Raw genomic sequence first — 27,987 nt, 5'->3', positions numbered from 1 at the left:
GGCAATTTCTATATGACAAACTTGGTTTTTCAGTCTCGTAAGTATTTTTACCGGAAAGCTCGTCCAGCAAGCCGAGAAAAACGCAAGGCAAATTTGTCCCGCCCATAAGGCTACGTGTTAGGAATTCACGAAAAGGTGAAATTTGCTATGTTTTTCTAGAATAAATTACTAAATTTTATTAGTTTTTCTGAAAATTCACAAGATTTTGAACCAAACTGCATCATTAAAAAAAAATATTTATGGGACGGACTTGATTTGAGCGGCAGTCTACGTATTAGAAGTTCAAGTCGACCTCTGGGCACCCGCATAGAAGAAAACCGTTTGGAAATCATTTGTTAAATATTCATTCAACATTTTACCAAATTGTAGTGCCACTATTTAACAAATCATTTTTTTTTAATTCTTCACCATCTCTCAACTAGTTCACTATTCTCCATATATAATCATTTGTTCGAAAGTTCTAAGAACTTGGAAAATGTTCGAACCCAGTTCGAATTATTATGCATTTCTGAGCAAATATATGACAAAAAAAATGAGTAACAAAAAAGTTCGACAAAGAATTATTTTAAAGTGGGAACATTGCACATGCTTCCGTGAAATATCACCAAGCCCACGCAAATGTCACAGGTGCAATCACACCGCACTTACCAGAATGTTGCACCGGAGAAGCAGACGCTTCTTGTTACTGCGAGCGCGAGCTTAACTCAAGAGAACAAGCGAGAGTGAGTTACGCCAACACCTTCTAGGAAACTAAAGGTGGACCATTCGCGCAAGATAAGAACCTTCCGCCAAGTTCAGACAGGTTTCGGATGCTGCTGCGATGCGACCGGCAAGCGCCGAGATTAAGATTAAGGAACCACTCGAGAGAAGATCGTCGCGAGAGAGGAGAGAAAAAATAACAGATGATCGCGCGAGCGCGTTTGTCACGCGAGGATCGTGTTGCGCGACAGCTTGTTTACACCTAGCCGCTGAAGAAATGGAATCGTTTCTTTCAATTCTATTGAAAAAGAGTATTTATTTTTTTTTTTTTTGCAGTCCGCAAGACAATTTTTACAATCTTTATTTGTCTAAACCATAAGTTGTGTTTTTTTACAGAAGTTTATGTTGGTTAAAACAAATTTACTTGATTTCTGCTTAGCTTACATCAAACGTTTAACACTTTTTTTTTAGGTTTTTCACTTTGTGCTGATACAAGAGCAGGTTTTAAAAGTTAGTTTTTTTTTCTTCTCTTTTATCGATTTCGGGTTTCGAAGACAAATAAATACTACTAAAAAAAGGTGCAGGTGGTTATGTTACACATGACCAGTATGACAAAGAACTTAGCAGAAAAGCTTTTAAAATTAAGCAATTTTGTTGAATTATGCGTCAGATAAAATCAAAACATTATTGGATTTATATTTTCGTTTAATTTCTCTTTAAGCTCCGTATAAAAAAACCATGATATCTCTATAATTCGATGTTTGTCCCCCAATCGGAACAATCGTGAGGTAGCGGCCTCTCCAGATTGTTGCCACCTTTTTCGAAATGGCCAGTATTGTAAACCATGAGTTGTGATACCCATATTGCCAAAACTCGTTGGTTCAATAGATGTCTTCCCGGGAAAACTTTCCTTTAGGGCACCGGCCACTGCAGCTTTTGGCCAACTTTTTCTAAATTGCCATTTTCATTACCAATATCAAAACAATGAAATTTGATACCAATATTGCCCAAAATCGTATGGTTCGGTAAATGTCCACCCGGGACAACCTCCCTGAGGGCACCGGCCACTCCAGGTTGTAGCCAATACTGTCAAATTGGCCATTTTCATCACCAGTATCAAAATCCAAGAAGTTTGATACCCATGTTGTCCAGTCTCGTATGGCCTTCCATCGGAACACCCCTGAGGAATCTGGCCACTGCGGGTCTTGTGGCCAGAATATTCCGGTGGCTCTCAATTATTCTGGCTGGCCTGCCTCCGCTTGGTCTGCTCCTAGCTCCGGGCTAGCTGCTTTTTGGCCAACTGCTTCTGAACCTCCAGGCCATCTGCTTCCAGGTCCAGGTTTTTGTTTACTCCTCGGCGTCCAACGATAGAATGATTTCCCAGGGTTGACCAAGCGGGCTTATATTGGCTTAGAATGGAGACGGATGTCCCGCCCCTTTGCGCCGGTTATCCCATTCCTACGTCATTCGCTTTTTGATGCACTCACGCAGAAAAATAAGGCATATTTGAATCAACAAAACATTTTGTTGATTTGAAACTCAAGATTTTTGTTGAATCAACGCGAAACGTCTAAGCAACTTTATCAAAACAACAAAAGATTTTTGTGGAATTGAGAAAATCAAGGTTTGTTTCCACGCAAAATCGGCGTTGATTATACTCAACAAAATTTTTGTTGAAATAAACCTCGTACAGGCTGATTCTACAAAACATTTTTCTGCGTGCTGGTGCGAATGGGTAGTCGTAAAGGCAGCATTTTTGCCAACGATTTTCATTCCATCGTCATCGTTCGAACCGACAACATCGTAGCAGCAGCAGCAGCAGCGAAAAAAAATCAACGACTGGAGGAAATCAAGAGCGAGCTCCGAGAAGAAGAAACACGCCAGTGTGTGCGTGAAATTGCTGCCAAAACGACGTCGAAGGAGAAAAACAAGGCCTACTTGGATGGACGCTCGAGAAGATGGCAACAAGAATCAACTTCTGCTGCAATTTAACAAAATGGCGCTTTTCAGCGCCAACGAAAAATTCACGAAAGAGTTATTGTTTAAATTCATTTAAATATTTCCCCCAAAATTTTCATTTAAAAAAAATTAACGAATATTAACAATTTTCGCTTGCAAGTGTCAAACATCAAACGATCGCAGTTGGCCTTGAACAAGCAAGCGCGTGCTTTGACCCACGCAAAAAATCTTTCCGCTCTCTAATTGGCTGTTTTGTTTTGCCGTGGAGTCGTGAAGGCAGCATTTTTGCCAACGATTTTCATTCCATCGTCATCGTTCGAACCGACAACATCGTAGCAGCAGCAGCAGCGGAAAAAATCAACGACTGGAGGAAATCAAGAGCGAGCTCCGAGAAGAAGAAACACGCCAGCGTGTGCGTGAAATTGCTGCCAAAACGACGTCGAAGGAGAAAAACAAGGCCTACTTGGATGGACGCTCGAGAAGATGGCAACAAGAATCAACTTCTGCTGCAATTTAACAAAATGGCGCTTTTCAGCGCCAACGAAAAATTCACGAAAGAGTTATTGTTTAAATTCATTTAAATATTTCCCCCAAAATTTCCATTTAAAAAAAATTTACGAATATTAACAATTTTCGCTTGCAAGTGTCAAACATCAAACGATCGCAGTTGGCCTTGAACAAGCAAGCGCTTGCTTTGACCCACGCAAAAAATCTTTCCGCTCTCTGATTGGCTGTTTTGTTTTGCCGTGGAGTCGTGAAGGCAGCATTTTTGCCAACGATTTTCATTCCATCGTCATCGTCAACGATCGCAGTTGAGCCTTGAACAATTGCTCAAAATCATATGGTTCGGTAAATGTCCTTCCGGGAGAACCTCCTTGAGGGCACCGGCCACTCCAGGTTGTGGCCAATACTGTCAAAATGGTCTTTTTCATTACCAGTATTTCAAAACATGAATTTTGATACCCATATTGCCAAAAATCGTATGGTTCGGTAAATGTCCTCCCGAGAGAACCTCCCTGAGGGCACCGGCCACTCCAGGTTGTGGCCAATACTGTCAAAATGGCCATTTTCATAACCAGTATCGAAAAATATGAACTTTGATACCCATATTGTCCAAAATCGTACGGTTCGGTAAATGTCCTCCCGGGAGTACCTACCTGAGAGTACCGGCCACTCCAGGTTGTGGCCAATACTGTTTAAATGGCCATTTTAATTACCAGTACCAGAAAACCAAGAAGTTTGATACCCATATTGCCCAATACCGTATGGTTTGATAAATGTCTCCCCTGGACAACCTCCCTGAGGACACCGGCCACTCCAGGTTGTGGCCAATACTGTCAAAATGGCTATTTTCATCACCAGTATCAAAATCCAAGAAGTTTGATACCCATATTGCCCAAAATAGTATGGTTCGGTAAATGTCCTCCCGGGACAACCTCCCTGAGGGCACCGGCCACTCCAGGTTGTGGCCAATACTGTCAAAATGGCCATTTTAATTACCAGTACCAGAAAACCAAGAAGTTTGATACCCATATTGCCCAAAATAGTATGGTTCGGTAAATGTCCTCCCGGGACAATCTCCCTGAGGGCACCGGCCACTCCAGGTTGTGGCCAATACTGTTAAAATGGCCATTTTAATTACCAGTACCAGAAAACCAAGAAGTTTGATACCCATATTGCCCAATACCGTATGGTTTGATAAATGTCTCCCCTGGACAACCTCCCTGAGGACACCGGCCACTCCAGGTTGTGGCCAATACTGTCAAAATGGCCATTTTCATCACCAGTATCAAAATCCAAGAAGTTTGATACCCATATTGCCCAAAATCGTATGGTTCGGTAAATGACCTCCCGGGACAACCTCCCTGAGGGCACCGGCACTCCAGGTTGTGGCCAACACTGTCAAAATGGCCATTTTCATCACCAGTATCAAAATCCAAGAAGTTTGATACCAATATTGCCCAAAATAGTATGGTTTGATAAATGTCTCCCCTGGACAACCTCCCTGAGGACACCGGCCACTCCAGGTTGTGGCCAATACTATCAAAATGGCCATTTTCATCACCAGTATCAAAATCCAAGAAGTTTGATACCCATATTGCCCAAAATCGTATGGTTCGGTAAATGTCCTCCCGGGACAACCTCCCTGAGGGCACCGGCACTCCAGGTTGTGGCCAACACTGTCAAAATGGCCATTTTCATCACCAGTATCAAAATCCAAGAAGTTTGATACCAATATTGCCCAAAATAGTATGGTTTGATAAATGTCTCCCCTGGACAACCTCCCTGAGGACACCGGCCACTCCAGGTTGTGGCCAATACTGTCAAAATGGCCATTTTCATCACCAGTATCAAAATCCAAGAATTTTGATACCCATATTGCCCAAAATCGTATGGTTCGGTAAATGTCCTCCCGGGACAACCTCCCTGAGGGCACCGGCACTCCAGGTTGTGGCCAACACTGTCAAAATGGCCATTTTCATCACCAGTATCAAAATCCAAGAAGTTTGATACCCATATTGCCCAAAATCGTATGGTTCGGTAAATGTCCTCCCGGGACAACCTCCCTGAGGGCACCGGCACTCCAGGTTGTGGCCAACACTGTCAAAATGGCCATTTTCATCACCAGTATCAAAATCCAAGAAGTTTGATACCTATATTGCCCAAAATAGTATGGTTTGATAAATGTCTCTCCTGGACAACCTCCCTGAGGACACCGGCCACTCCAGGTTGTGGCCAATACTGTCAAAATGGCCATTTTCATCACCAGTATCAAAATCCAAGAAGTTTGATACCCATATTGCCCAAAATCGTATGGTTCGGTAAATGTCCTCCCGGGACAACCTCCCTGAGGGCACCGGCACTCCAGGTTGTGGCCAACACTGTCAAAATGGCCATTTTCATCACCAGTATCAAAATCCAAGAAGTTTGATACCAATATTGCCCAAAATCGTATGGTTCGGTAAATGTCCTCCCGGGACAACCTCCCTGAGGGCACCGGCACTCCAGGTTGTGGCCAACACTGTCAAAATGGCCATTTTCATCACCAGTATCAAAATCCAAGAAGTTTGATACCTATATTGCCCAAAATAGTATGGTTTGATAAATGTCTCTCCTGGACAACCTCCCTGAGGACACCGGCCACTCCAGGTTGTGGCCAATACTGTCAAAATGGCCATTTTCATCACCAGTATCTAAATCCAAGAAGTTTGATACCCATATTGCCCAAAATCGTATGGTTCGGTAAATGTCCTCCCGGGACAACCTCCCTGAGGGCACCGGCACTCCAGGTTGTGGCCAACACTGTCAAAATGGCCATTTTCATCACCAGTATCAAAATCCAAGAAGTTTGATACCAATATTGCCCAGTCTCGTATGGCCTTCCATCGGAACACCCCTGAGGGTTCTGGCCACTCCGTGTCTTGTGGCCAGAATATTCCGGCTGGCCTGCCTCCGCTTGGCTGCTCCTTGCTCCAGGCCAGCTGCTTTTCGGCCAACTGCTTCTGGGCCTCCAGGCCATCTGCTTCCAAGTCCAGGTTGTTGTTCACTTCTCGGCGTCCAGCGATAGAATGATTTTCTTGGGCTGATCGAGCGGGGTTTATATTGGCTCGAAATGGTGACGGATGCCCCGCCTTTTTGCGCCGGTTATCCCAAACCTCATCATTCGCTTTTTGTTTCAACTGAGTGGAAAATTCCACGCAACAGTGCCTTGTTGCGTCGCAGACCTCTTCCCCAGTACCAAGCATGCAACATTTTCGTAACGCGCGACATTTTTTGGTTTTCTGGATTGACACCTCACCAGAATAGAGCCCTTAGGACAAAGTTCTTTGTCAAAAGAGGGAAAAGGTAAAAAATATGCTTTTGATTATGGTGTTTGTTGTGTAAAAGAATATTTATCATAAATGTGAATAAATCTAACTCAGAATCATAAACGATCACATGTTTGAGATTGTGGCGAACATTGTTGTGTTCCGGTGTGTTTCTCTAATTCAGTTTTAGCAATTTTGTTTGCTTTCTTTTGCAGATCTCTCTAACATAAGTTAAAAGGAATATAAAGTAGAATGGTTTGGAAAAAGTAAACGCTCGAACGACGACGAATGCGTGTCGACTCTTTCTCGAATCTGGTCGCGAATTAATTTTAAATAAATACCAAACACAAAAAAATACAGTCGTGTGCAATACAATCGTTTTTTGTATTTGTGTGACTCACCCCCCAATCACTAAGTTTTTTTTTGCTTTTTTGCTAAGTTTGTTGGTACGCCGAATAAAAACAGCAACAGATTCCAGAAGCAGCGACTCGCTCTAAGGACGACACCCCCCGGCACAATCCGGCGTTCGGCGTCTTCCGCTGCTCTGCGCCCGGCCTCCAGCCAACCCGGTGCCACCTCCACCACCTCCACCCCGCATCGACGTGTCCCCGTACTGAATGCCACTTCCAATCCGCTCCGGATCCAGCTCGCCCGTTTCAATCTTCGCCAAAATGGTCTTCGAGCACTTCAGGAACGCCTCCTCCACGTTCTCCCCCGTCCTGGCGCTCGTCTCCAGAAAAATCAGCTCGTTCTCCTGCGCAAACGTGCTCGCCTCCAGGAACGTCACCTCGCGCTCCTCCTCCAGGTCCTTTTTGTTGCCCACCAACAGGATGCAAATGTTCTGCGAGGCCAGCGTCCGGGCGTCGTTCAGCCAGTTCGACAGCACGTTGAAGCTGTCCCGCGAGGTGGAATCGTACACGAGCAGGGCGCCGGCTGCCCCACGGTAGTAGGACCGCGTGACCGAGCGGAACCGTTCCTGGCCGGCCGTGTCCCAGATTTGCAGCTTGATCGATTTACCGCCGACGTTGACGATGCGCGAGCCAAACTCGACCCCGATCGTGTGCGAACTGTCCTCTTTGACTGCGTGCGCGCGGGGAAAAGGGTGAGAGAGAATTTAAAATAAATAAGCCCGGGGTGTGATTATTGTTTTAGCAAATCGAGTCGGTGGGTGGCTGGTTGGAATTGATCACAAAGTTATTTGCAACTAGAGCGACGCAATTGGAATTGGCTCAAATATACATGGATAGACCTTGGTGCGAACATTTTAAGCTATATTTGTCTAGTATCACCTGGGTCGATCTAATTTCCTACAATTAAAGGCTCCAGGAAAAAAAACCGTATCGCATAAATCAGTGGTCCTCAGCCAGCTCAATCCCGCGGGTCATTTTAGCAATTTGCTCCAAATTCGCGGACCGCATGTAAATATATAGTTCAAAATTCCCAAAAGTTGTAGAATTTGAGGAGCTTGAAAATTCAAATTTGTCTTCAAACTTTTTCATTTGATTTTTAGATGTAATAAATTATTATCTAATAAAAAAACTAAAATACAGAAAAAAATATTCATTTTCTTTTTTATGTAAATTCCCTATTCGCAATTTTCAGTGTAAGAACGGGCCGTGACCGATCTTATGCCCCAGGTTCCCGACGGACACGCACTGCCCTTAACACCTACATTTCACCCACGCTCTGAGTCAGTACGAGCAACACGCTAGAACACGCTTTGAGTGTTCGTGCCAGGCATCCGCACCTGTTCCGGTTACGCATTTGAACTCGTTCCGGAGCTGGTTACATTGCATAGGGTTTGATCACGGGTATGAATCTTCAAGCAATTTCAATATGACCCTGAATAATCAGGGGCAAAAAAATATTTTATCGAAAAACTTCAAAATTTTAATGAAAATTAAAGTTTAATCAACTGAAAACCAGTTAAAATGCATTTTCACGTGTTTGTAAACTTCAAAAAATATTTGCTAAGGCCTTAACAAAAATTTGAAAACATGAAAATAAAATAAAAAAAATTAAAGGAAATCAAAAATTTGGAAGAAATTAAAAAATCTAAAAATAATCTCTCAAAAACCACAAAATCTAAAAAAAAATCAAAAAAATTTAAAAATTTAAAAGATACAAAAATGATTTTTTTTTTTTTTAAAAAAATAAAAAAATACATTTCTTTTTAATTAAAAAAAAACAAAAAAAAATTAAAAAAAAAAAACAAAAAACTAAGGCCGATGCAAATATTTAAAAAAGTTTTTGTCCCTCGGCCCTGGCCGAAGTCAAGGGGGGGGGGCAAAAAAAAAAAAAATAAAAATTTAAATAACATGCCATAGTCTTCACATTTAAATGAAAAAAGTGTTTTAATATGCATTTTACACTAGTTCAGTTGTTTTGCAATCATTAGTTTTCAAAAAATCTAACATCTGACAAAAACAAAAATTGTATCGAAAAAAAAAATTTGCATCGAAAATTTTCAAAAAATCTCCAGATTTTTTAATAAACCCAAACATGCTAAAAATGATTTTAAACGCAGAAGAATTTATTATAATTTGATTACAGCTGGTTGCACTTGAATTTTCATTGAAATTTTGAAGTTTATTGTAAAAAAAATTTTTTGCCCCCTGATTTTTCGGGCCAATTTTGAAGGGGGGTGACAAAAACTTTTAAAAATATTTGTACCAGCCTAAAAGAAATAAAAAAAAAATTCAAATTAAAAAAAGTTAATAAAATTCAAAAAAAAATTAATCAAGTGCGGAATAAAATTTAAAAAATCAAAATTTTAATAAATTTTTTCATCAACAAAAATTTAAAAAAACAAAAAAAAATTAAAAAAATTTTAAAAAAAAATGAAAAAAAAATTGAAAAAAAAATTGAAAAATTTAAAAAAAATTAAAAAATCTAACAAAAGTTTAAAAAAATCATAAACAAAATCTAATTTTTTTTATTTTTTTAATTCAACAAAAATTAAAAAAATATTAAAAAAAATTAAAAAAGTGTAAAAAAAATATTCATTTTTTTAAATTGAAAAATTGAAAAAAAAATAAAACAAATTTAATTTTTTTTTTAAGTTTAAACATTGAATTTACGAGCCATGGTTGCAACATTTGAATGAACAAAGTGTTTAAAAATGCATTTTACACCTGCCCAGTTGTTTTGCAATCATTAGTTTCCAAAATAACTAAGTATTGACGAAAATTTATTTATTTTTGCAAAAAAAAAGTTTTTGCGGTGCTGTACATTGGAATTTCATGAAAAATCAAAATACTTTTAATCCAGCCCAAACATGCTAACATGATTATAAATGCAGAAAAATGCGTTTCAGATTGTTTTAAGTTGATTTGACTTCTATTTTCATTAAATTTTGATGACATAAAGTTTGAAAAATATTTGCAACGGCCTTAGGCAAATCAGTTTATGTAACACCCCCCCCCCCCCCCCCCTCAACCCATTCAAACTTGGCCTGAATAATCAGGGGCAAAAAAATATTTTTTCGAAAAACTTCAAAATTTTAATGAAAATTAAAGTTTAATCAACTGAAAACCAGTTAAAATGCATTTTCCCGCGTTTGTAGTCATATTTAGCATGTTTGATCTCCTTTCAGAACATTTTAAATTTTCTTGAAATATGAATGTACAGTCCCATGAAAAGTTTTTTTTACGAAAAACAAATTCCGTCAATACCTCGATATTTTCAAAACTAATGATTGAGAAGCAACTGTACGCCAGCAAAATGCATTTTAAAACACCTTTTTCATCGAAATGTTGAACCTAGGCTTGTATTTTTTTTACTTTTTGCCTCCCCCCCCCCCTCCCCTCGATTTTGGTCAGAGCTTTTTCAAAAAATATTTGCAACGGCCTAAACAAAAATTTGAAAACATGAAAATAAAATAATAAAAAAATCAAAAAATTTGGAAGAATTAAAAAAATTTAAAAATAATCTTTCAAAAATCACAAAATTTAAAACAAAATTAAATAGAAAAAAAAAACAAAAAAAATATATAAAAGATAAAAAAAATATTTTTTTTATTAAAAACGATACTTAATCCACCCTTAGGTGGTTGGTGCCTTCCTCACATTCGTTGGAAAGGTCATTTAATCTGTCCACCTAAGTGCTTATAACTTTTGGTAGGGTTGTCAGATTTTCAATGTTTTTAACGCGTTGGAAAGGTCTTTTCATTACCTATCCAACGACAGGTCGCATGATAGAACCGGGCATCGTTTTCATCAAAATATCTGAGATCCGACCTCCAAAAAGTACATAAATAACACTTAAGTACTAATTAATGTTGATAGGGCTGTCAGATCTTCAATGTATTGGTCGCGTTAGAAAGGTCTTTTCAATACCTTTCTAAAAATGTATAACATGCCAAGTTTTCTTACAAAAACCACCCTTTTTACAATCTTCCGGACTTTTGTTAAAATTGTTTTTTTAGCATAACTTTTGAAGTACTTAACTAAACTTATTATTTTTCAATAGCGACTTATGGGACCCAAGACGGATCGAATGAGACCAAAACAGACAAAATCGGTTGAGCCAATGTTAAGATAATCGAGTGACAATTTTTTGATCAACATCCCACCACACACACAGACATTTGCTCAGAATGTGATTCTGAGTGGATAGGTATACATGAAGGTGGGTCTAGGAGGTCTAATTGAGAAGTTCAGTTTTCGAGTGATTTTATAGCCTTTCCTCAGTAAGGTGAGGAAGGCAAAAATTTACATTTCTTTTTAATTAAAAAAATCGAAAAAACATAAAAAATTAAAAAAAAATCAAAAAACTAAAAGAAAATTATAAAAAACTATTTTTTTTTTAATTAAAAAAGTTTATAAAATTAAAAAAAAAAACAAAAAATTATAGAAAAAATATAAAAAAATGTCAAAAAATCAAAAAATTACGAAAAATAAAAAAAAAATCAAAAAATCCAAAGAAATTCAAAAATAAAAACAATTAGGCCGTTGCAATTTTTTTTTGAGGTTTGTGTCCCTGGACTCTGGCCAAAGTCGAAATTTTCAGTTTTTGCTTTTAGGGTGTTTTTAATACGGTTTATGAGATCTATTTCCATTAAAATGTTAATGTTTTTTTGAAAAAAAAAGCTTTGCCCCCTGATTTTTCAGACCGATTTTAAGCGGGGGGGGGGAGGGGGGCGACATAAACTTTGAAAATGTTTGCAACGGCCTAAAAATAACTTTAAAAAAAATAAAATTACCTAATAAAAGTAATTTTAAAAAAATTAAAAATAAAAAAAAATAAAAAAAAACACACATAAAAATATTTAAAATGATTTTAATTTTTTTTAATTAATTAAAAAAATTAAAATAAATAAAAATTTAAAAGCTTTAAAAAATTTAAAAAAATATTTTAAAGCTTTAAATTTTAAAAATTAAAATATTTTTAAATTAAAAAAAAATAAAAATTAAAAAACTTCTAAAATTTTATAAATATGTTTTTCAAATTGATAGATTATTTCCAGAGTTTTGCCTTTCTCACGTTACTGAGGAAAGGCTATAAAATCACTCGAATAATGAACTTCTCAATTAGACCTCCTAGACCCACCTTCATGTATACCTATCGACTCAGAATCAAATTCTGAGCAAATGTCTGTGTGTGTGGTGGGATGTTGATCAAAAAATTGTCGCTCGATTATCTCGACATTGGCTAAACCGATTTTGTCCGTTTTGGCGTCATTCGATCCGTCTTGAGGTCCCATAAGTCGCTATTAAAAATTATGCAGTTTAGTTAAGTACTTCAAAAGTTATGCTAAAAAAACGATTTTGACAAAAGTCCGGAAGATTGTAAAAAGGGTGGTTTTTGTAAGAAAACCCGTCATGTTATACATTTTTAGAAAGGTATTGAAAAGACCTTTCCAACACGTGCAAGACATTGAAGATGTGACAAATCTATCGAAAGTTATAAGCACTAAAGTGTTATTTACGCACTTGTTGCATTTTGGATAGCACCCTTTAAATGTGAGGAAGGCGCCAATCACCTAAGGGTGGATTAAGTAACGTTTTTTTATTAGGTCCTATAAACATTTCAAACACAATAGCTTATAGGACCTTTCATTAAAAGCACTAGATTTATCTGTTTTAATTTGTTGAAGATTTTTTTTTTATGAATAAACAAAAAAAAGATTTATTTTTAATTTTGACTTCTTTTAAATTACGGGTTTATTGTCTTTTTTTTTATTTCTTAACTTATTGTTATTTTAATTCATTGATTTCATTGAAAACCAATGTCCATCGGAGCAAGCGGGATACACTAAATGTTTACATGTCTAGACTTTTTGATTAGGGCCTACAAACAAACGTAAACGAGATTTGATTATAGAACATAATCACAAAAAGTCAAGATTTTAATTTTTTAAATTTAGGTATCAAATCAAAAAAATCAAATTATTCGCTCTACAGCATTGCCTTGGCGTTCTCGATTGCGAGATTCCTACTCGAAACTAGGTGTTCGAAGGCTTGATTGTTGAGGCAATTGCAAACCTCTTTTTACACCTTAGCTTCCATCCACCCCGGGATTCGAACTGACGACCTTTGGATTGTTAGTCCAACTGCCTACCAGCGACTCCACCGAGGCAGGACCCAGGGAGACGACTCCTACACCTGGACTGAGCTAACGGCCTAACCTTTTTTTTTTAGGTTAGTCCGGGACCAACATTTACTTCCCTTCCGACGGAAGGCGTGATCAGACAAATCTCGTCTCGAAAAATGCCACCGGGACCGTCTGGGATCGAACCCAGGCCGACTGGGTGAGAGACAATCACGCTTACCCCTACACCACGGTCCCGGCTTAGGTTATTGTCTTCAATTTTATAAATTATTTTAAGCTCTAATTTGTGATGATTTTCACGCACTCTTCGTATTTATCCGCACTTTCCGATTTTCGCGCACTCTTCGTATTTATCCAACTCGTTGAACCTCGTTGGATAAATGTACGACTCGTGCTGAAAAAATCCTCTTTTTGCAACTTGTTGCATAAACTACTATTTCTTTATTGAACAGGCTTTTGGCATCCATTAACCCCTCGGTCATTTCGGTTTGTTTTGGTTTTTTGACGTTTGTCTGCTTTTTAACTGGGCTAAGGCCCAGTTATCGAGCGCCCAATTAAAAAGCAGCCCAGTTACCGAACAACTACTGTATTGAATTTCTGATTTTTTGAATTTTTGTTCATTTTTGCTCTCACCAACCAGAGCAGACATCCAAAAATCTCCAAAACACGCATTCAAAACTTTGCTCCCGGCTTGCCAGTACTTGTCGGGTATCAGAGAATGAGTACCCGACACATATTTTTCTTCTACAGATGAACTTGAGATCAAATTTGGTACCTGCTTTGCTACGGGCGGAGGGAGACTCGGGGGCAAACTCGGGAGCAAATTTGGTGGGAATCAAAACGTGTAGCAAATTTTGAAAGATATAATTGTTTGACATTTTTATTAGGAATAAAAAGTTTTATATACTTTTAGCATTTCTAGGCATAAATCAACGCAAAATTATTGATTTTGAAGGTAAACGAAAAACCATATTTGCCAAATCAAATTTGATCTTAGAGAATCAGTGAAACAAAATAAACAGAATATAGTTGGTAGATAAAAATGGAAAGAAGAGAAGCCCCGTTCTGCGATGTTCAGGTACATCCACAGCAGTTGACCCAACATACTGCGAATCAAAACAATACCGTCTACAATCACAAATTACTTCCCTCTCCCACATTGACGCGCCTCTTTCTTCTAGCCGTCTCGACGGATGCAGTAGGGTTCCTGGCATGTTTCAGTCGAAATTGGATTAGAATTTCCGTAATTCTAATTCCACGAAAAAGCGGGATCGGCCCCAATGTTTGTTGACTTAGTCAATTAAGTTAGCTTGCGAACTCCAATAAGTGAATTTACGACAATCTAATAAAACTTGTTTCTAAAAATGAAGGTCGCGTCTTTGGTGGGACTGCTTTTTTAAAAAATATTAGTTAAAGCACATTTCTAAGAATATTACCCATCAACAGCGTGTGTGACCCAACTATCTGCAACCTTTCTTACTCGGGAATTCCCCCCACACACTTTCGAGCCCAAGAAACCTAGAATGCTTGATCGATAAGCGCGCAACTGTTTCGAAAGCCTTTACGCTGTGGCGCTATTCCCTTCAACACCAACAGCAGCAGCAAATGCAACAATTGCGTCGTTCTAGCCACCTTTAAACGAAACGATTTAGATTTTTCCTTACATTTATTCTCGATGAAGTGATGCAGCAGGCACGACTTTCCACTTCCAGCTCGGCCGATGATGAGAAACTTGAACAGATAATCTGTGCGGGAGGTTAAAAGAGAAAGATGAGGATGAGGCGCACGGCACGAGAAGGCAACAATAACAAAGTGGGGGGGGGAAAGTGAGCGCTGATCGCGGTCGTCTGCACGGGAAAAGCGCAAGAGATCCCGTTGGAAGGTGAAAAACTTGCAAATGAGTTTGGCTCCCCACTTTCCCCCCTTCGTAATCCCGTGTGTGAACCATGGCCAAACGCAACGAGACTTACCGTACGACTCGGACATTTTGGATAGCTTTTCCTCCTGCTCAAGTTTGCGAGGCCAGCTTTGCTGGGGGGGCGAATCGGAAACGAAAACGTAAAACTGCGAGCGCCGAACGAACGCGGGGTTAAGTTCCAAACTATTTCGCGATATTCCGCATTAAATGCGTAGTGAAAACCTTTTTTCCTCTGCTTGCAAATTGAACCGTGGAGATAAAAGTGTAATGTTTTCAAAACTTTTGCTCTCTTTGCGCGGTGACGTTTGCCGTGGCGATGACATTGACAGCAGTGGCGTACGGTGAAAAGGCTTTTTGGTGGGGTCGCGCAGCGTGACGATTGGGTGACGCTCGGGAAATGTCATAACAAAGCTTGATCAAAACACAACGTGCATGCTTGGCGATTTTAAGAAGTTGAGCGATTTTGCTGGTTTCTTTTCAATTTTTGCGAATTTGGAATAAGAATTTAATGGAATATGGATACCGACAAGCTTAATCGAGAGGTGAATATCAAATTTGTCTTGCTAAATAGTTGATTTCCTTCTAACCACCGCATTTCCGACCAGCTCCAAATCTTCCGGAACCATGTGAAGATCGCCCGCGAGAACATCATCCACAAGCTGGTGCGGGACATCAAGTTCTGGAAGCAAAAGCAAGACACTCATGCGGAGAACGTGCGCGCCTCCAAGAAGGTCCAGTCGGCGGAACTCCTAATGAGTCACATTCGCGCCCAGCACGCATCGGAACTCGCCAAAGCGGTTATTCGGTTCAAACCAAAGAGCGCGGTCGGGGCGGAACTGACCGTGGAGCAGCGAGCGCTGCTGCGGTTTCACGAGAACAAGAAGCTGGCGCCGGAGGTGCAGGCGTTGATTCGACGGTTCGGGTTGAACAGCAAGATGGAGCTGTTGGACAAGTTCTTGAAGAGTAGGGATCAGGTTAAGGTGAAGGAGGGCAAGAAGCGGAAGGAGAAGGGGAAGAAGGTGCGGAAGGTTAAGAGAGAAGCCGCTGGAGAGCAAGAGTCTGAAGATCAGGGATTCTGCGAGCAGGAGGTAAAGGTTGCGGATAAGGATAACTCTGAAGAATCGAATGACGAAGATGATTCCGTTTCAAATGATTCTGAAAATGAGGAAGAGCAAGAAGACGTGGGTAAATTTGTCAGAACTCCTGCCAAACTGAAAAATGTTCAAAAGAAGGAACCAAAACCGAAGGATTCCGTTAAAAAGAAGGAACAAAAATCGAAGGATTCCACAAAGAAACCAGAACCGAAAAAGCGAAAGCTGTTGAAGGCACCGGAAGACGATGACGAGAAGGATAAAAGCGTTCAAATCCAGGACAGCTTCTTCGTAACGAGCAGCGGCCAGAGCTACGTCGCTACGGCGCCGGTTGTCGATAAGAAAGAGCAGGATCAGGAAGAGGAAGAGTACAGTTGGAAGCGAACCATCAAGAAGAAGGACATTCTGGGCAACAAGGAGGAACGACCACAGAAGCGACCCCACTCCAAAGACCAGGACGAGCTGCATCCATCGTGGAAGGCAAAACAGCAGCAAAAGGGAATCAAACCCTTCCAGGGTCAGCGCAAACGGTTTGACGAGAGCGATAATCCGACGCCAGATCTCCATCCGTCCTGGGCGGCGAAGCAAAAGCAGCAAGGCATCAAACCGTTTTCCGGCAAGAAAACGACGTTCGATTCCGACAAGGCGGATCCCGTCGCTGCACCGGAAGACCTTCACCCCTCGTGGGCGGCCAAGCAGAAGCAAAAGGGCATCAAACCGTTTGCCGGCAAGAAGATTGTGTTCGATTCCGAGGCACCGGCGGTTGAGGCCGGCAAAGACTTGCACCCATCGTGGGCTGCGAAGCAGAAACAGAAAGGAATTCAAGCTTTTCAGGGTAAGAAAACGGTGTTCGAGTCTTCAGCAGCGGCGCCGCCGCAGCCAGCTGTCCCCAGTGACCTGCACCCGTCCTGGGCGGCCAAACAGCGCGAGAAGGGCATTCAGGCGTTTGCGGGTAAGAAAATTACGTTCGATGATTAAGGTGTAAGGCTAAGTTTAGTTCGTTCCTAAGTGCTAATGGAATAAATACAACTCTTTTCGTTGATCAACGCTACAAACTTCACTCAATTAGAGAACGTCCGTTTTGTAAACGCTGCGCGGCTTGGGCTTCGGCGGACCACGCAGCTGCAGCTGAAGCTCGGCCAGCAGGTCCGGTTTCTTGTCGGAGATCTTCTCGAAGCGCGCGATCGCAATCGGCAGCAGCACCTCGCTCATGTACGTTTTGTTCTTCGCGACAAAGTTGAGCTGAAAAAAAAGTCAATATCAAACAGAATTCAAGTCTCCCCCGCCAAAAGAGTCTCTCACATCCACGTTCATGGCGGCGTGCGGCTTAATCGCGTGCTGCGCCAAAAACAGCTCCTTCAGCAGCAGCTCCGCGTCCGTCTTGAGCGAGTCGTACTTGGCCAGATGGGCGCAACTCTCAGCCGTGGCCAAAAAGTGCCGACAAAAGTTCACCGTCGTCTGGGTCAGATTGATCCACGTGTCGCCGGTGACCAGCGGCAGCATGTCCACCCCCACCGCCTCAAACTCCTTCAGCACGGCGCGCAGGTTCGTCTTGGTTTGCAGGTTGTACGGCTGCCAGACGTCCTCGGTGCGGCCGATCGAGTCCACCAGCCGGTACTTGGCCTCCTCGAGCAGCTGCTCGAGCGTGTTCCGCAGCAGGCCCTCCATGTGGTAGGACAGATCGAGCCCGATGTCGGTCAGCTTGGAGCACGGCTCGCGCACGCCCTCGACCACCTTGGCGACCATCTCCAGCTGGGTGTCCTTGGTGAGGTAGTGCTTGATCAGCTGCGACGCAAAGTACTGCAGCTCCATGTTGCACCAGACGATCAGCGCTGGAAGGAATTGACAGATTGTATGTGTGTCAATAAATTTTCAAGTTTTTATGACGAAATGACGAAGAACCACACATTATTATTTGTTTTTAAACTAACGAATAGTTTTTGGACCTTGGAAAAAAGGTCAGATAAATAATTTTCCATACAAATTTGGCAGCTGTCCATACAAAAACGATGTATGAAAATTCAAAAATCTGTATCTCTGGAAGAAATTTTTTGATCGATTTGGTGTCTTCGGCAAAGTTGTAGGTATAGATATAGACTACACTGAAAAAAATGATACACGGTAAAAATTTTGTTGGTGATTTTTAATTTCACTTTTTGCCACTCAACCCCCGGTGGTTGGTCACTTTTTCGTTTGACACATTTTTAGTTTATACCCCGTTGGTTGGTCAAACTCAAACTAAAAAGTGACGAACTGTCACTTTTTACACGGCGCTCACGCACACTATAAAAACAAACGTTTGGTAGTGTGTGTGAACTCCGTGTAAAAAGGGTGTCAAACTAAAAAGTGACCCCGTTCGTTTGACAACAGTTGCTGTCAAACCATCGGGGTTTGAGTGTATTTTTAATTTTTTTTGTATGTTCAGGGTTGTTACGGACGGCGCGGATCGCGCGGATGGCGCGGATGGCGCGTATCGCACGGATCTGGCGCGGATTTATTGGCTAATTTTGTTCAGGCGCGGATTTCGCGCGGATAGCAATTTTCATAAATAAAATAATTGAGAAAGATAGAATTTCTTTCAAGTTCAAAGGAAAATATTATAAGCAATTAAATAAATTCAATCTCTTTCTTTGAGTGCAAAAACATCAATTTCTAAGAAGTTGTTAATGAAGAAAATTTTCTTCTGAAAATTATTCATTGTTTTTTTTTCTTAATACGAATCTTCAAAATAATCTTCAAGGAGCGTTTATTTATTTATTTATTTATTTTTTATGGGAGGGTGATCCAGCCGCACATCGTTGATGTCGAAACCTCTAAACTGGGCCCTCGTCCTGTCACGTCCGTCAGTAGTCTTGTCGTACATTACAACTAGAACCAGATCTGCCAATGAATTAGTACACTTCGACCAAATAAACACTGACGCTGTATGGATCTGACTCTAGAATAAATGCACAGTTGTGTGTTATTCATAAGTCCAAAATGTTCAATTATTCATATAAGTCCAAATATTCATTTGCGGATAACTACCTAACTTGAATTGAATACAAGATTTAAAGCAACCTACCCGAAAGCTACTCTAATCTCAAATCCCCGACATTTTAATTATTAACCCAAAAAAAACGTTTCTTTTAAAACCTGTCTAGCTTCTTTAAAAAAAAAAACAAAAAAACAAAAAAAATAACAGTTGATATTTTACAAGTCGTGAATTGAAAAAGAGACGACCATTTGTTCGTCAGAATTCCAGTAGATCCTCGATTCGCAACAATGGTCGATACAATCATAATCCGACAACCGTTAGTTCAACAGATCAACGAATTTAGTCCGATATCATTTCACTATTGATTGATCGAGACTCTATGGAAATTTTGACAAATCAGAATGGTTTTTATGCTACTTGAATGAAAATCACCGATTCTGATAGAATTACTAAATTCTCTGTTACTAATTTTGTCCCTGAATAACTAAAGGCTAAGTATAAAAAGTTGATATTTATAGTTAAAATCCTAAATTCTACAAAAACTAAATTTTTAAAAACCCGCATCCTAACCTGACACCCACATTAAGATAGGGAAAAATCACATATGTAGCGGTTCATTGTACAAATGTGATATTTCCACTATCAGAGAACCTCCTTGTCTCGATGACAGCTTACCGGCCATCGATTCAGCCCTGAGACTACGCCAAAGTGGGTTCTCGCAGCATGAAGTGGTGTCCATGTGTAAAAATGGAAGCTTCAGCAATATACTGAACACTTCGATTTTAATTCCACATCGAATCAAATCATACTCTTTGCCAAACAAGCATCAAACCTATGACACTCATTATGACAAAGCCCAGGGATCTTCAAGGAGCGTTTATTTTTAAAAATGTATTAAGATTTCTCATATAAATTTTACATAACATTACAACTCATAATTTTTGTTAACATTTGCTGACCTGGTTTAAATATTTTTCTATAATTATTCACATGATACATTTTATTTTTATCTTCTGACTCATATTTTAAACTTTTTCCAAAGATTTAAACATAAGGATGTACATAAATGATTCTTAGGGTATGTTCCGGATTGGATTTAACCCTTAGATTTTTTTTTGATCGGTACAGGATTGCAAAGTTTCCAAGGCATTTTTTAATATAGCAAACAATAAATATTGAGCGAGCATATTAATTACAATTTCAAAATTCGGAAAATTACAGAATTTCAAAAAGCTTTAGATCTTTTTAGATTTTTCTTAAATTTAAATTTTGAAATTTGTGGTTTATTGAAAATTGGAAGATTCTGTTGCCACTTTGATTTACTAGGTGAGCAGTTCACTAGGATTTCGGTCATTCGATTTTTTTTTGTATTTTTTAATCCGGCTGAAACTTTTTTGGTGCCTTCGGTATGCCCAAAGAAGCCATTTTGCATCATAAGTTTGTCCATATAATTTTCCATACAAATTTGGCAGCTGTCCATACAAAAATGATGTACGAAAATTCAAAAATCTGTATCTTTCGAAGGAATTTTTTGATCGATTTGGTGTCTTCGGCAAAGTTGTAGGTATAGATATGAACTACACTGAAAAAAAAGATACATGGTAAAAAAAAATTTGGTGATTTTTTATTTAACTTTTTGTCACTAAAACTTGATTTGCAAAAAACCCTATTTTTAATTTTTTTTTATTTTTTGATATGTTTTAGAGGACATAAAAAGCCAACTTTTCAGAAATTTCCAGGTTGTGCAAAAAAATCATTGACCGAGTTATGAATTTTTTAATCAATACTATTTTTTTCAAAAAATTGAAATTTTGGTCGCAAAAATTTTTTAACTTCATTTTTGATTTTGATGTAAAATTGAATTTGCAATCAAAAAGTACTTAAGTGAAATTTTGATAAAGTGCACCGTTTTCAAGTTATAGCCATTTTTATGTAACTTTTTTCAAAATAGTCACAGTTTTTCATTTTTTTAAATTAGTGCCCACTTTTGAAAAAAATATTTTTGAAAAGCTGAGAAAATTCTCTATATTTTGCTTCATCGGACTTTGTTGATACGACCTTTAGTTGCTGAGATATTGCAAGGCAAAGGTTTAAAAACAGGAAAATTGATGTTTTCTAAGTCTTACACAAACAGCCCACCATTTTTCAATGTCGATATCTCAGCAACTAATGGTCCGATTTTCAATGTTATAATATGAAACATTTGTGAAATTTTCCGATCTTTTCGAAAATAATATTTTCAAAATTTAAAAAATCAAGACAAACATTTCAAAAAGGCCAAACATTCAATATTTCGCCTTTTTAAAATGTTAGTCTTGGTTTAAAAATTTTGAAAATATTGTTTTCGAAAAGATCGGAAAATTTTACAAATGTTTCATATTATAGCATTGAAAATCGGACCATTAGTTGCTGAGATATCGACATTGAAAAATGGTGGGCTGTTTGTGTAAGACTTAGAAAACATCAATTTTCCTGTTTTTAAACCTTTGCCTTGCAATATCTCAGCAACTAAAGGTCGTAAAGTGCCATTTTTAGGTAACCTTTTTGCAAATAGTCGCAGTTTTAAACTTTTTAAAATTAGTGCACATGTTTGCCCACTTTTGAAAAAAATATTTTTGAAAGGCTGAGAAAATTCTCAATATTGTGCTTTTTTGAACTTTGTTAATGCGAGCCTTAGTTACAGGGAAACTACCACAATTAAAAAATCTTTAAAAAATACAATTATTTTTTTAAAAAAAAAGACCGATTTAGTAGAGAATTGCCCTTTTGAATTGATTTGTTTATCTCAACTTTTGACTTAAAATTATTGTCATACTAAAATTCCAAGCCATGTTTTCTACATTTGAATGCAGAGAGTGTTGTAAAAGCATTATTCAGCAATGCAGTTGCTTTGCAATAATTAGTTTTCAAAATATCTATGCCTTGAAGATTTTTTTTTAGCGAAAAGGAAACTTTGAAAACTATTTGCATTTTTATAAAATAACGTAAACTTCAAGATTTGCAATCGATAAATTATCGTCGATAATATTATCGGTAATGGTTATCGTTATCGTCGGGACGATAACGATAATCTCTGGAGTTTTTTGGATCTTTTCAAAAAAAACTCCAGATCTATCGTTATCGATGACTCGTTTTTCGAAAAACGTTCATCTATCGAAGTTAACAGAAATGCCAAGTTTTCCCTATATTTTTGGCACCGCCCTCTTTTTTTTACGATTTTCTAAAAAACTTTTTTTTCTTTTAATCATAACTTTGCAACTATTTGAGCAAAAGACTTTCTACAGGTTGCATTTTATAGAAAATTGTCCAAGGACTCCGATAAAAATAAATTAAATGCCCACTAATATTATATTTTGACGTTTTAAGTATTAAAATTCAGTTTTGACCATTTCCTTATATTTTTTTTTGTTTTCTTTTATCACCATCGTGTTCCCCGGACAATTTTACATAATAATCAATGTAAACCTCAAACTAAAATGAACTCTTGGCGAGATACAAAGATTTTACTGAAAAAAGTTTGATTTTGCGCTGCACTCTGTCCTATGAATTCAAATCCGAAATAAGTTTCTCACATATAAATATCGAACTATGCGGGATTCATCCCTTTTTGTTGAAAAGTACACCATGTACTTCCGAGTGCTTCGCAAAATCTAACTTTTTCAGTAAAATCATTGTATCGCGCCAATAGTTCATATTAGTTTGAGGTTTACATTGATTATTATGTAAAATTGTTCGGGGAACACGATGGTGATAAAAGAAAACAAATAAAAATATAAGGAAATGGTCAAAACTGAATTTTAATACTTAAAACGTTAATATGTAATATTTGTGGCATTTAAGGGTTAAAATTTTATTTTTATCGAATTCCTTGGACAATTTTCAATAAAATGCAACCTGTAGAATGTCTTTTGCTCATACTGTTGTTTCAAAGTTATGATTAAAAGAAACAAAATGTTTTCAAGAAAATCGTCAAAAAAGAGGGCGGTGCCAAAATTAGAGGGATGGTCCAATCAGCTCCAAACTTTGAATTTCTGATAACTATCGATAGATGAACGTTCCCTCCAAGTTTGGCTCAAATCGGTGAAGGTCGAGTCCAAAAGTGTACCCAGTTGAATTGGAATGACCCATATCCAGTATTTAATTTCAAATCCTGTGTATTTTTAATCAAACGCAAAAATTATATTTCAAAGTTCGATCGAAATTTCTCGATGGTAGATCGTAATCCTTTATTGAGGAATCTCGATCGTGAGTCGAGAAATTACGATCTAGTGCAATAATTACCACACTACCTAGCGTGTTACAAATCCTTACCACTCGTGCACGACGCCTTGCTGCTAAACGCCCTCAAAAACTCGCTCGAAACCTGCGCCACGTCGCAGAAGAACAGCTCCGAAACGGCCAGATTGTTCCGCCGTGCCTGTCGCTGCGAGGTACGAATCGCGGTGCTGCAAACGCGCAACAGAATCCCGCACGCCTCCCGTGCCTTTCCCATCTCGACCAGCAGTTTGAGGGGACGCCGGCTGGATCGGAGTGCCGCTTGCAGGCTGCGACTCTGCGAACTGGACAGTTCCTGCATCAGCACTGACGAGAGGGTTGTTTTGAGGGTTTTGATCTTTTCGCCGATTTCGGCCGCGTTCGCGAAGCTGCTGTCCTTGGCTAGGTGTTCCTCGCACTTTTGAACCAGGGTCAAACTGTCCTCGAAGTGGCGTTGGGCGATTTCCGCTTGGATTTCCTCCGGGGCCGAAGCGAGCCAGTCGGGAGCTTGCTTTTCCACGATGATGGACACGGAGGCGGAGGCGCTTGGAGATAGCAGGTCTGAATCGACGGATTTCTGCTTGTCGAACTTGAGCGAGGTTGGTGGCTGCGGGGCGGGTCCTTTCTTGTGCTTCAACTGGTGGAACTTGATCGCCACCTCGAACTTGTCGATCCACTCCAGCTTAGAGGCCGAGTTGACGCACTGGAAGATGCGGGCGCCATCGCTCGTGATGACGTTGATGGCGTTCTTGTTGACTCCGTCCAGGTCTTTGATGTTGATGACGGCGATCTTTTTGGTGTCGTACTCGGTGAGGAATTCGAGCTTTCTGGAAGGGTGAGTGATTTGTGAGAAGGATTCTCATTTTAAATTATGTAAAATCTTACTTATCATGCTTGACCTTGGCCAAAACCAGAACATCGTTGAACAGAAACAGGTGAATGCGACAGATCGGCCGGTAATCGTTCGTGTCCAGCTCGATCAACCCACCCTCATAGATGAACACCTTGTCGTCCAGATTTCCCTTGTACCCAAGCAGCGATTCCTTGATCAGCTGAATCGCCTTCTTGTTCTGCTGCTCCTCGTTCACGTTCGGATCCACGCTCTGGTCCTCGATGATGTACTTCTGATCGTCCAGCATCGATTCGTCGCGCAGCGTCGACAGCAGGTTCCGTTGCTCGATCAGAATGTGCGACAGCTGGTACATCTCGGACTCCAAATCTGCAAGAGATTTCATTGAGCTAAAATCCAACCAAGTTAAAAACAAAATCTTACGCGAAATCTCCTTGGCCGTCTCGATAAACTGCATGTAGTTCTCGTAGACATGCTTCTTCAGCGTGGAGGACACCGTGTCGCTGTGGCTTTGGATCTTGGCCTTGGTTTGCTGCAGCTCCGGACCGCCGACGCAGTCCTGGACCAGTTCCTTCACATCTGTTCAAAAAACAAACTAGTAAAATCCGAAAAATAAAACAACTTTAAAAATACTTACACTTTTCAGCGTTGAAGCTATCCTTCTCAAACACCGTAAGTGTGGATTCGGGCATTTTCCGGTGGAAATTCCTCGTTAAAAAAGGAAAAACTTTCACGTAAATTTCAAACTGTTTATATTTTTGTGGGTGGTGAAAAATCTGACAGCGAAGAAATTCGTCATCATCATCATCATCGATTTGGTTTCGTTCGAGCTGTCAATCGAGCGTCACTGAAAAGGCTTTCTGTTTTGGTACACGCTAAAGTAGAGTGCTACACTGAGCATTGGCATTACACTTTGTTGGAGTTTCTGTTTAAGAATATGTACCAAGAATAATAGGGTCCCAAAGCCCTATGTCAATTTAATTGTACAACGGTATTAAACACAATTGGGTACTAAAGCCCTATGTAATTTTTTATGTACAACGGTAAAAAACACGATTAAAAACCATTTCTGATCACTTTTTTTCATTTTAACGCAAAAAATTTTTTTTTCAAGACAACATTTTTTTGATGGATTAACTATGGTCCCCTTGGAAAGAGCTGTCAAGTAGGAGCTTTTCTGTCAAGAAGGACCGCGGGGTTAATTTTTCAAAATTGATTCAAAAATCCATTTTTAACTCTTTGTGGTCGTGCAATGGGTCATTGTACACTCAACCCCCGGTGGTTGGTCACTTTTTCGTTTGACACTTTTTTAGTTTGTACCCCGTTGGTTGGTCAAAGTCAAACTAAAAAGTGACGAACTGTCACTTTTTACACGACGCTCACGCACACTATCAAAACAAACGTTTGGTAGTGTGTGTGAACTCCGTGTAAAAGGGGTGTCAAACTAAAAAGTGACCCCGTTCGTTTGACAACAGTTGGTGTCAAACCATCGGGGTTTGAGTGTACTCAGAAAAATAAGCTTTATCGCTGTAAACAATAATATCAGCAATCTAAGCTTCATTTTAGGACCCAATTGCGTGTACGTACACGAAAAAGATTGAGGTTAAATTTTGTACCGGCCAGCAAAACAAATGGCGTGCTAGTGTGAGTGAGATCGGGCTTAGATAACTCTATATGTACCAAGAATAATAGGGTCCCAAAGCCCTATGTCAATTTAATTGTACAACGGTATTAAACACAATTAAGGTGGTCAATTCGACGGTAACATTTCAAAAGGCATCATGTACATTTTGACACTTTCTGGGTTATTGCATATTCTGAAAGTACTCCTAATAAGCTACCTCTCCACCAAAAATGATCGAAAGTTACTTCAGTAAAGTCTGTTTTATAATGATTTTACGAGTGATTTTAAATAAAGTAACATAAACAAAATCTCTGCCATCAGCAGTCCCTGTTTATACAGTGAGTCAAATATTTGTCCGTACCCACCCGTACGGAAAATGTTTGTGATATAAAAGTACATAAAATTCGACTAAAGTGCCATGTTTTGTACATCAATCGACGCGGCAGAATGTCCTCTTTAAGACACTGGCATTGGATTTGCAAAAAACTTTTTCTTAAAAATACAAAAATAGTTTACTGAAAAAAGTAAAATAAAGAGGTCAAATAATTGTCCGTACCCCTAATAAAAGTACAAAATCTGATCGATTTAAGTGAATTCATTTATGAAATGTTGTTTCTGTGTCAAATACTAGTACCTCTAGCCAGTTTGTGACAACTTTGAACTTCTGATAACTTGATTAAGCTAGTTTATATTAAAAATTGGATTAAATTTAGTTTTTTTATGTAAAACTTATCAAAATATTAGTTTATAAACAACTATTTTTATAAAATTGCTATTTTATGTTATAAGAGTCTCTATTTAACAAGTTTTAACAATATTTGTTCGAAATATACATTGTTTTCATCTTTTTTATTGACATTTTTCGACCAAAAATACTGTTTCGGAACAATACCGTTAAACAATCCGGATTGTCCCGGAACCGGTTTAACCCCTCGGAGGGAAATTTTCTGGTGGTCAGATAGAGGACAAAAAAACCCACCTCTTGCAATTTAAAGCATCCAATTTCGTCCACTACAGCCCGATTACGAGTCCCTAGTCTGAAATTTGAAATTTTCAAATTCCCCAAGCAAAACATTCTGTCCCAGGACGGTACAAAAATTCTCAGTACGGAAAGTGAAAATTTCAAATTTCAGACTAGGGACTCGTAATCGGGCTGTAGTGGACGAAATTGGATGCTTTAAATTGCAAGAGGTGGGTTTTTTTGTCCTCTATCTGACCACCAGAAAATTTCCCTCCGAGGGGTTAAACCGGTTCCGGGACAATCCGGATTGTTTAATGGTATTGTTCCGAAACAGTATTTTTGGTCGAAAAATGTCAATAAAAAAGTTGAAAACAATGTATATTTCGAACAAATATTGTTAAAACTTGTTAAATAGAGACTCTTACAACATAAAATAGCAATTTTATAAAAATAGTTGTTTATAAACTAATATTTTGATAAGTTTTACATAAAAAAAACTAAATTTAATCCAATTTTTAATATAAACTAGCTTAATAAAGTTATCAGAAGTTCAAAGTTGTCACAAACTGGCTAGAGGTACTAGTATTTGACACAAAAACAACATTTCATAAATGAATTCACTTAAATCGATCAGATTTTGTACTTTTATTAGGGGTACGGACAATTATTTGACCTCTTTATTTTACTTTTTTCAGTAAACTATTTTTGTATTTTTTAAGAAAAAGTTTTTTGCAAATCCAATGACAGTGTCTTAAAGAGGACATTCTGCCGCGTCGATTGATGTACAAAACATGGCACTTTAGTCGAATTTTATGTACTTTTATATCACAAACATTTTCCGTACGGGGGGGTACGGACAAATATTTGACTCACTGTATAGCCCTGTCAACCTGTCAAACAAAAGACTACATGAACCTCGTGACGAAAAAAAAGCATCATGAAAAAAGCACCATGTACATTCGGCGAAGAAAAACGAATCATAACAAAGCGTCCCCCTCAATGACAGCAGGGTGATATATACGTTGGTGATTTCAAAAGAAGTTATGTTTGTTTTTCGCAAATAAAATTACGGAAATAATGTTTCATTGAATTTGGATGATCGTGTATCAATAAAAGCAAGGTTTTTCATCGTTTTTCATCATTAGAACATCTTATTTTACTTTTATATTAAAATGGGAATTGAAAATGGATGCTCAACATTCAAATGCGTTTTTCTCAAAAAGGATGGTGTGTATATGATGCTTTTTGAAATGTTGGCATCGAATTCTTGAAAATGGATCTATCACTGAACGG

At 38.9% G+C, this 27,987-nt stretch overlaps 3 protein-coding genes and 1 long non-coding RNA gene across 4 annotated transcripts; 2 read left to right on the top strand and 2 right to left on the bottom strand.

The window, feature by feature from the left end:
• The first annotated feature begins 1,027 nt into the window (after nt 1-1,027).
• On the top strand, nt 1,028-6,733 carry LOC120426770 (uncharacterized). The gene is made up of 2 exons (XR_005606749.1): nt 1,028-1,277; nt 6,496-6,733. It is a non-coding gene; the product is annotated as an uncharacterized LOC120426770 (long non-coding RNA).
• On the bottom strand, nt 6,500-15,244 carry LOC120426769 (ras-related protein Rab-4B). Its single transcript, XM_039591543.2, has 3 exons — nt 14,990-15,244; nt 14,684-14,764; nt 6,500-7,547 (listed from the first exon to the last, which is right to left on the bottom strand). Exons 1-3 carry the CDS (start codon nt 15,003-15,005, stop codon nt 6,961-6,963), a joined length of 684 nt encoding a protein of 227 aa, XP_039447477.1. The 5' UTR covers nt 15,006-15,244; the 3' UTR covers nt 6,500-6,960.
• Nucleotides 15,245-15,354: 110 nt separating this feature from the next.
• On the top strand, nt 15,355-17,074 carry LOC120426766 (DNA ligase 1). Its single transcript, XM_039591541.2, has 2 exons — nt 15,355-15,479; nt 15,543-17,074. Exons 1-2 carry the CDS (start codon nt 15,453-15,455, stop codon nt 17,004-17,006), a joined length of 1,491 nt encoding a protein of 496 aa, XP_039447475.1. The 5' UTR covers nt 15,355-15,452; the 3' UTR covers nt 17,007-17,074.
• LOC120426765 (exocyst complex component 8) lies at nt 17,003-24,895 on the bottom strand. The gene is made up of 6 exons (XM_039591540.1): nt 24,747-24,895; nt 24,533-24,688; nt 24,145-24,478; nt 23,317-24,086; nt 17,331-17,860; nt 17,003-17,270 (listed from the first exon to the last, which is right to left on the bottom strand). Exons 1-6 carry the CDS (start codon nt 24,799-24,801, stop codon nt 17,094-17,096), a joined length of 2,022 nt encoding a protein of 673 aa, XP_039447474.1. The 5' UTR covers nt 24,802-24,895; the 3' UTR covers nt 17,003-17,093.
• Nucleotides 24,896-27,987: the final 3,092 nt, after the last annotated feature.

This window comes from Culex pipiens, chromosome 3 (assembly GCF_016801865.2).
Source record: "Culex pipiens pallens isolate TS chromosome 3, TS_CPP_V2, whole genome shotgun sequence".
Lineage (NCBI taxonomy): Eukaryota > Metazoa > Arthropoda > Insecta > Diptera > Culicidae > Culex > Culex pipiens.
Note: the sequence above shows the minus strand (reverse complement) of the source record. Positions and strands in the feature narration are given on the sequence as shown.